Source organism: Pelophylax lessonae (genome assembly GCF_965119305.1).
Source record: "Pelophylax lessonae genome assembly, chromosome: 10".
Classification (NCBI taxonomy): domain Eukaryota; kingdom Metazoa; phylum Chordata; class Amphibia; order Anura; family Ranidae; genus Pelophylax; species Pelophylax lessonae.
In genome coordinates, this window is record NC_138777.1 from 49,942,024 (window position 1) to 49,951,964 (window position 9,941).

General features: G+C 43.3%; 1 protein-coding gene across 2 annotated transcripts in view; it reads right to left on the minus strand.

Moving 5' to 3' along the window:
• The window catches only part of PPFIBP2 (PPFIA binding protein 2), a 364,249-nt gene that overhangs the window by 46,486 nt on the left and 307,822 nt on the right, over positions 1-9,941 (minus strand). For both annotated transcript variants that reach the window (XM_082270389.1, XM_082270388.1), the window contains 2 exons: positions 2,303-2,426; positions 487-615 (listed from right to left, as the gene is read on the minus strand). In XM_082270389.1, the coding sequence (XP_082126515.1) occupies positions 487-615; positions 2,303-2,426 (253 nt within the window). The remainder of the gene's footprint in view (positions 1-486; positions 616-2,302; positions 2,427-9,941) is intronic.

Genomic DNA, 9,941 nt, shown 5'->3' on the forward strand with positions numbered 1-9,941 from the left:
CAGGCTTTTTCGTTCACATCAGTGCCTGACCTCACAAATGCGCTTCTGGAAGAATGGTCAAACCTTCCCATAGACACACCCCTAAACCTTCCCCATAAGAGTTGAAGCGGTTATAGCTGCAAAGGGTGGGCCACCTCAATATTGAACCCTACAGACTAAAACTGGGATGCCATTAAAGTTCATGTGGGAGTAAAGGCAGGCGTCCCAATACTTTTGGTAATATAGTGTACCTCCAGCTCGCATGCACAGGATTTACATTATCAGTGGTCTCCCAACACCTGAAGAGAGAAGAGATCTAAGCAAGGAGGAGACCAGAAGATGACAATGAGAAGTGTGAACATTGTATTGTTGGCACAAGACACGAATAGGTAAACAAGTATTGTAGATTATGAAAAATCTTTGGGGGCCCCTGTGGATTGAGCTCCCCTTTACATAGTAAGGTTTGCCAAAAGTAATAGAAATATTAAGAGTGTATATGGAGCTTACCTATTTTTGGTGCGGGGATCCTTGGATCTAGCAAGTCTTGGTCCTGCAGTTGCGCGCATTCCTCCTCTTTTAAATTCAGAAAGTCCGAGCTCATCTGCATTAAAGTGTCCTGATGGGGTTCTCCTTAATCTGAAAAAAAAATGCACAATGAGCAAAATTTTCTGTGGTACCTTTTTGTTAACAACAAAGCAAATATAATTATTGTTTGCCAAATTGTGGTAGCGTATTGGTTAAAGACCCAACTCCAAAAGGTCCACTCCCCATCCCACATTGGGGGGGGGGGGGGGGGTCTCACTGTGAGAAAGTTCCAATCTATTATCAAGCTCATAAAAAGTAACATTTGGAGGGATTTCCTCTCACATCCTGTTCTGTCTGACATCCCTCAAATATACAGGAAAATGGGGAGAAATCCCTCTATTAGCTACAGAATTCTAAAAAGCTGATCGCTATTATGATCCTAAACTGGGCTACGTAGGAAAAAATAGTGGGAGAAGGGCTTTAAATATGGAAATATACTATATTACCAAAAGTATTGGGGTGCCTGCCTTTACACGCACAAACTTTAATGGCACCCCAGTCTTAGTCCGCAGGGTTCAATATTGAGTTGGCCCACCCATTGCAGCTATAATCGGTTCATTTCTTCTGGGAAGGCTGTCCACAAGGATTAGGAGTGTGTCTATGGGAATGTTTGACCATTCTTCCAGAAGTGCATTTGTGAGGTCAGGCACTGATGTTGGATGGGAAGCCTTGGCTCGCAGTCTCTGCTCTAATTCATCCCTAAGGTGTTCTATCAAGTTGAGGTCAGGACTCTGTGCAGGCCAGTCAAGTTCCTCCACCCCAAACTCGCTCATCCATGTCTTTATTAACATTGCTTTGTGCACTGGTCCAAATCATTTGGTGGAGGGGTGGATTATGGTGTGGGGTTGGGCATGGCCCCTTCGTTCCAGTGAAGGGAACTCTTTAGGCGTCAGCATACCAAGACATTTTGGACAATTTCATGATCCTAACTTTATGGGAACAGTTTGGGGATGGCCCCTTCCTGTTCCAACATAACTGCCCACCAGTGCACACAGCAAGGTCTATAAAGACATGGATGAGCGAGTTTGGGGTGACCTCGTGAGTCCTGACCTCAACCTGATAGAACACCTTCTGGAAGAATGGTCAAACATTCCCATAGACACACTCCTAAACCTTGTGGACAGCCTTCCTAGAAGAATTGAAGCTGTAATATCTGCAAAGGGTGTGCCAACTCAATATTGAACCCTACGGACGAAGACTGGGATGCCATTAAAATGTGCGTGTAATGGCAGGCGTCCCAATACATTTAGTAATATAGTGTATATTGATTAGCCACTAGGATGAGCTCTCTATGACTCAATACAATTACTTTGTCTCTCTCTTTTCAACTGTTAAGATGGGATCACACAGAGTGCACAGTTTTCAATGGGCTGGCAAAAAGTTCTTCCTTGTAAACCCATCACTATCCACTTACAAATAAGTGATAATTTTTAGGAAGCCCGACCACTTAAATCTATACTCCGGCCTGACCTTCAGTCTTTTTACAGCTGTACAGAAACCTCCTTTGTACTGAAATTGGTTACTCCAATTTCACTGCACACTGTGAGCTTCACAGACACAAATTCATGTATTTGGTGAATGTTCAGTCCAATCATTTCCCACTTGATAAGCAAGTATTACAACAAATGACTCAATTCAAAAAGGAGATCTGGTGGGTCACAGCCTGGGACTTTCATGTACTAGCAGAAATTAGAGAAAGATTTATTCTATAATATATATTTATATTAAATAAACTTACTTTCCCCAAAACTTTTTGATGCCTTTTGGACTTTTCTTGCCATCAGGAGATATTGGGGAGTGTGGACCAGAGTCCGTGCCAGAGAGGTCATTAAATGTGATGTCCAGATTGTTCTCAGTATCACCTGTGAAGAGAGATTATTTATTATTATAACTGCAGAATCCTTAATGCTTAATTTCCAATACTTCTGGTTTCATGTTAAACGCACAATTTGTCATTGCATGCCACTGAGATTTATCTATGCTGTTTTCCTTAGCAAGCGTATTCAACATCGAATAAAAAAAAAAAAAAAAAGCAGTTCATTATAGCAACTCCTTCAGGCTCCTATGTCTGGTTTGAGTATGTGCAACTGCTTCTCTGGGACAACTTCCTCCCACATACAGTACTATTAGCAGATAGCTTCTTCCATATAACAGAAAATACTACCGTCTCCTACCCCTTGTTTAAAGTGAATGTAAACCAGATTCATGAAATTTGACCTAGGCACATATCTGTAGTGTTTACTTATCTCTCACCAAAGCCCTAAGTCCTGTGTCCTTCTGCTGCTCTGTTCCTCTGTTATCATCATGAGAATTTCTAACAAGTTCTGACACATGAGATAAAAGCAGCTGGAAATTTGTGTAAGGGTAGGTGCATAGAGATAGATTAGCAGAGAGCTGGTCTATTCACAGCACAGCAAGTTTCTTTCTTCCTCTGCCTATGTGGAGGTGGAGGTGGAGGGTGTGTATCTTTCCTCCAGTCAGCTGTCACACAGTGTATGCCTAGACTCCCCTCCCACTGCTAAAAGAGGAAGTAAAAATCCTAATACAATGTTCAATTCATAAAGAATATAGAAAGCTGAAGACAGCAGATATACATGTAAAACTTATGTAGGGAGATTTGTTTCATCTCTGTGAATCATCTGAGGCGGTTCACATCACTGGGTATAGGAGAGGGTTTACATCAACTTTAAAATAACTCCCTATATGCATGCTTTCCCACACTTCAGTAATTGCTTGTGCTATATAAAAATAATGTTTGGGGTTGCTGGTAATGGATCTGCATGGCATTTAAAGCAATATAACAACAATTTTTTTTTTTGAATCACAAAAGGTGCAATTATATTTTTAAGTAGCCTATTACATATAAAAGACAAAGCCTGTTGCAGCTCTGTAATAATTTGAAATAACTGCTTGCCGACTGCCTGCCACATATATACTGCAGCAGACCGCCGTACCTGTAAACACAGCTGACCGTTATTCTCTCTGAAATGACTACAGAGCGCCTGTGATCCTTCTATATAGGATCACAGGTCTCTGTGATCATTTCACAAGTCCCTCCCCCATACAGTTAGAAAACACTCCCCTAGGCTCACATTTAACCCTTTGATCACCACTGGGTTAACCCCTTGCCTGCCAGTGTCATTATTACAGTAACAGTGCATATTGGTCATATTTGTCAAAAGTGTCAGTTATGGTTCCGATCTGTCCGCCACAATGCCGCAGTCCTGCTAAAAAACGCAGATCGCCGCCATTACTAGTAAAACAATAAATAAATAAATCAATAAATAAATAAATAGGACCTAAATCTTTCCCCTAGTTTGTAGACACGATAACTTTTGTGCAAACCAATCAAAATACGCTTATTGCGATTCTTTTTTTACCAAAAATATGTAGCAGAATACAAATTGGCCTAAAAGGATGAAAAAAAATTAAGATTTTTTATTTTTTTTTGGGGGGAGGGGGGATGTTATATAGCAGAATTTGTAAAATATCTTTTTTTTTCCAGAATGGTCACTCTTTCTTTGAAATAAATAAATATATATATATATATATATATATATATTATATATTTGCACAGGTGATCAAATACCACCAAAAGAAAGCTCTATTTGTGGGGGAAAAAGGACATCAATTTATTTAGGTACAGCGTTGCACGACTGCACAATTTTCCGTTAAAGTAATGCAGTGCCGAATCGCAAAAAAGGGCCTGGTCATTAAAGGAGCAAATCCTTACGGTCTGGTAATACATTTTTTTTTCTCTAACTGTAAGCAGTACAAGTCCCTACATTTGACCAGGCTTTAGCCAATTACAGTCCCTGTACAGCAAGGCTCAGACTGGAGGATTGGTGAAGCAGAACAAGGAACCAATCAGTTGCGCTGCAGCACAAGCGGTATGCCAAAAGGAGGAGGAGAGAGCAGAGGGACAGAGCGTTTTTTACTCTCCTGTTTAGGGATAGGAGAGGACAGGGGACAAGGCTTGCAAATATTACTTGACCGAAGCAAAGAAAAACCAGGTCCCCCTCTGCTGCCAGGCAGGACTGTGCTGTACAGCGAAACTTTGTAAATCTCAAGACTGGATGGACAGAAATACAAATCCTTTGGAAGGAAAACCACTTTCATATTTATTTAGTCTATTTAGCCATTTGCTAGACTTCAGCTTTAATAACACGTTCTTTACACACGGAGATGTAACCCTGCAATAAGGAGGTTGGTTTTTACTGACTCCTAAGTGAGAAATGTCTGGCTGGAGAAAAGGGAGAGACTGCCAATGACTCCTTGTTAAGTGAAAACCAACACCTAGCTTAAAGAGAGGAGTCTTAGTAATGTCTACAGCGGGGGAACATATAAGCACCATTGGCACCAAATGGCAGTCAGTGGGGTGAATAGAAACAGGAAAAAGGAAAATAAAACTACTATTAAAGTGTCACTAAACCCACAACATAAAAAAATAAAATAAAAATAAATCAATACATGCTGTTCATACTCACTATAAGATTTGTTTTCTGTATTCTGCAAAAAACCTAGTTGATCCTGCTGTTCTCCATCTCCCCCTTCTGTCCATATCCCCAATGTACCTAGAGATTTTGCAGAGCAGTGTTGGCAGCTCTGCACATGCTCAGTTTTTAGTGAGTTTCTGTTCGGAGCATTTCCACCCTATCACATCTGAGCAGCCCATGTGACTATAGAGTCACACATGTGGGCGTATACACAGTGGTAAATGACAGCCCACTCCCTCCTTCACTAATCAGCTAAAAACAATGGGGGTGGGATATTACATGTAGATTGATGGAGGCTTCACCTCCCTTTTAATCTAAGGCTCCATGTACACGGGACGCTGGAAATGGCCGTTTAGGAGCAGTTGGGCGTTTTTTTCAGAAGCCCCTGAACCCATCTACATTTTATCTTATCTGTCCATGTACACCAGGTCGTTTACAGTCATTTGCAGGCAGTTGCGTTCAGGGACTGTTTTTAGAACGCAATTATTTGCGTTCGAACGTGTGTTTCCCGGCGTTTCAAACGCACAAACGCGTCCGAACGCGTCCGAACGCGTCCGAACGCGTCTGAACGCGATGACCCGCGTTTAGCATTCGCGTTTTTCCATTTTAAAGGGGAATAATTTTTTTGACCTCTAGGAACGCTTCTAAACGCAAACGCCCGCAAACGCTGCTAAACGCCCGCTAAACGCGGGTACAAACGCGACTGAACGGACGTTTCAAACGTCCTAAAAATTCCAGCATTCAAAGGGACTTTTAACAACGTCCCGTGTACACGGAGCCTTACAGGCTGGGGGGACATGACACAGCCTGTAACTGGCAGAAGTCTTCCCACACTGTTATTGTCAAAAAAAGAATACAGTTTTAATTTCAAATATATATTTGTAGGAACATTAAAAAAATTTTTTATTGATATCAATTATTTATTGTTACTCTGTTTCAAAGGCTGTTTTTTTATTTATTTATTTATTTTTTTGAACATGTGACCAGCAGCAGAGGACTAGAAGCTTCCTTCTAGACAGACTGGGAAAGAGCTGGTCATCTGACAGCTGTATACTGGATTAGGAAAAAAGGTCGATTTTCAATTGAAATCGCCCCCCAAAGTCGCTAAAAGTCGTGCAGGAACTACTTTTGGAAATTGGTGAGGCGCAGCACTGATTGGGACTCTCCTGCTGCCGGCAATAGGCTGCAATTTGACATGCGGCTTGACCTGTCAAATCGCATGTCAAATTGCGCCAATGTGAACGGGGGCTAAAACCTGGAAGCGGATTGGTTTCTATGCAAAGCTGCGGCAGATTTTGCGCTCTCCAGATTTAGGAAATCTCCCCCTATGTGTCACTGGGGCAGGACACAAGGGTTCATCTTCAAGGACAGCAATAAAAACTCTGCAGAAATTCAGTTTTAACCCCTCCCCCACTTATAAAAACCAAGACAAGTTTTTGACAGGAGTCTGCAGGCAAAATATCCAGACGTTATTGCAAGCCTGTCAGGGGTTAATATTCTGGTAAGAACTCCTATGTACAAATCGGTACAGTGTTTTAAACAGTTTTACATTCCGGTCCGTCATTGGGATCATTCTCTGGCTCTTCTACAAATGACTACAGACAGGCACTGAAGTCTGCATGGAGAAGTGAATGACACCAAAGTCATCTGATAGGAAGCCAGGATGGGGGAATTCTCCAGCCTCATGTTACATGCTGTAAGAAAAGCCCCCGCTGCCTAATGGGTTTTATTATTCCTGAAATTTGTAGGGATTTTCAAGAAAGCTGTGAGAGGTGCGGAGGGAGGTGCAGAGTCATTACACTGTAATGGTCTTTCTTCTCACTCTTCGCAGTACTGCAGGCGGATGGGGCTAATCCGCACAGGTGCTAGATCTTTTAGGTTGGGTGTTTGCGGGTAGTGTGATCATGCTACCAATATCTCCAGCGATCACCTTTGATTGCTAGCATCAGATTGCTACACTTGGTTAACAACAAAATGTGGACTAAAGTAGCATTTAAGGATTGCCCAGTATTACAAACAGGGGCAGACTGGCAACTTTCGGCCCAGGGGGCTAGCACAAACCAGAGGCCCATGGTGCAGCGACTCGGCCCTCCCTCCCACTCTCTCTCTCTTCCTGACCCCCTCCTGACCCTCACTCCAGGCTGAAGCTTTGCTCCAGGAACTCTCTACTCACCGGCCGAATCCAGGTTCTCGACCTGGTCAGCAGGGGGCAGTTGGGGGGGAGATCTAGGACAGCTTGGCCGGGGCTGCCTGGGGGAGGAGTGTTTCCAGTGGGGCATGGAACCGGCCTCTGCTCAGACACAGTTTACACCATCCATACTGGGGGGGGGGGGGGGGGGGGGAGGTCTGCGCTCTGCCCTTGTCTTCATCCCGTACTCTGTAGGTCAGCAGTGGGGACTTTTTACTTCTCTTCACCACGAATCCTTTAGGGGGGGGGGGGGGGTCTGCGCTCTGTCCTTGTCTTCATCCCATACTCTGTAGGTCAGCAGTGGGGAATTTTTACTTCTCTTCACCAGGAATCCTTTAGGGGGGGGGGGGGGTCTGTGCTCTGTCCTTGTCTTCATCCCATACTCTGTAGGTCAGCAGTAGGGACTTTTTACTTCTCTTCACCAGGAATCCTTTAGGCAAGTCTGTGAAAGAAGCTGTGCAGCCTTTTTTTGGTGCATCAGGGTGGCATTTGCCCCCTGGCCCAGTCCTCCCTTGACTCCAAATGTGTGATTACTACTCAAAGCTGCATGCAGTAATAATAATTTGCACAAACTACTGTTTGCATGCCATCATTGCAGGATGAACCCACTAACATTTGCCCACGTGCTTTCAGTGTAAAGCTCATTATAGATGGCTCGATTTCTGGCCAATTCTTGCGTAATCAACCAAAATTTGAGCTATGAGTGGCTCTACAAGCAGCATCAGGTACGACAAAAGTGGTATTTAAAAATCACCAGTTCCAGGGGAAAATTATTGGCCAAACAGTGATTGCCCCATACCAGATGCACTACTTACTTTCTTCACTTGATGTATCTTTGTATCTTATCTTTTAAAGCAGTAGTAAACAACCACAAAAAGAAAAAAAAAAAAAATTGGGCCCCCCCATGCAGGTTTAGGATATAATGTACTAGTATGCACCACATACTAGCGAGTTATGACAGACTTGCCTGGACACGAAGCCCTCCAGCTCAGCGCTGCCACAGCTCCCCGCGCTGCCACAGCTCCCTACAAGCATAACAAGCACACACAGCCCCCCCCCCCAAAAAAAAATCCCCCCCCCTCTACCATAACTTCGAGGTACCCCATACCTCTACTAGCAAAGAAAAAAAAAATCCCCCCCAACTCATTCTAACACAAATCTCCCTAAAACACCACTCCTAGCACCCCCCCCTCAATCTTCTCATGGTGCCCCCACCTCACAATACCACAGCATCCAGGAAGCCGCCCCTCCTGCCCACCCCTTGTCCCGGCCTGTGTTCATCATAATACCACCAGACCAGTGCCTAGGTCAGCACAGTAAAAGGCAGTAGCACTTTAACCTCAAAGTTTACAAACAGTGATTATTTCCTTGTTTTGTTTCCCTCTTTTGACCAAATCTGAACATTTTGGCTAATGACCCATTGTGGGGAAGTGTGGGCAGAAGAATCATTTTACAAAGGGTATCATTTGACAATTTAATGGCCAGATACAGCCCTGTCTGTTATATATATGACCGTTCTATACCCATTTCTGCTGTAATAAAACATTACACGACACTTAATAACCAAAATGTCATTGTCGGCCAGCAAATGTCACAATCACGGCCAGGACTGAATCAGGTCAAGCCTTAAATCTCCTCGTAATTTAGGAGGGGCGTGATGTTGTCATCCATAATTACATCAACTAAATCCTGTTCAAGCTCAGCCCTAATTGTACCCAATTAATACCTAATGGCTGTTCTACATGCTCAAATCAGAAGTGCAGTGTATACCAAACTGGCTACAGTAAATTGAAGCTAAAATGAAAAAACTGCAACCACACTTAAAGGGTATGTAAAGTCGAAACCTTTCCTTAGTATTGCTGTCAACGTCCCCACTGGGGAATTCTCCCCTGTAGTAGTTATGGTAATAATTTTTACCAAGATGGAAAGGGAGGGGAAATTCCAAAATTTTGAAATTTTCCCGAGATAGTGGCCTTTCAATGAGGAAAACTTTTTGAGGTAACCACTTCCTAAAAGATTGGGGACCCTTTTGTGAACTAAAAGAAAAAAGAAGGAGAGTTGGGACTTTATAGGAGACTCCTGACCAGCTTTTTTGCTTTATGCATCAGGGATGGAGACTCCGTTGACTGGTCACACCTCACACAAAGACCCTTTTGGGAAGATTTCTTCAAACTTCCTGATGCATCTCCTCCCCAGCAGGGCACAGACAGCAAAAAATCAAATGGATTTTAACCCTTCCCTTAGAAAAAAAAAAAAAAAGTATCGGCTACAATAACACCAACATTTCTCTTAATCTTTTTGCACCCAATGCAATCTTTAGAAGTATGCACAATGTTGAGCCACTCTAGTCTAAAATGTTAAAGTCTCACTATCATAGAGTCCTCTTATCACATCAGAGTCCTCAATCTTAAATCCCCCCCCCCTATTCCTGAGTTAACTAAACACAGAGCCCCCTCGTCACATAGTCCTTCTGCCCCATCAAATAACTAAATTCTTCACATCAGAGCCATATCTTTTGGCTTCAGCAGCACAGCAGAGGGCAAGAAGTGGACGTTCCAGCAGACGTCCTCTGACGAAACCCGTAGGGCGGAGTTCATTGCGTCATAACGTCACTTCCGGTTTCGGACTATCGAGCTGTGGAACACGGAAGCTTCCCGGCGAACGACCTACACTGATCAAAGACAGCCTCACCG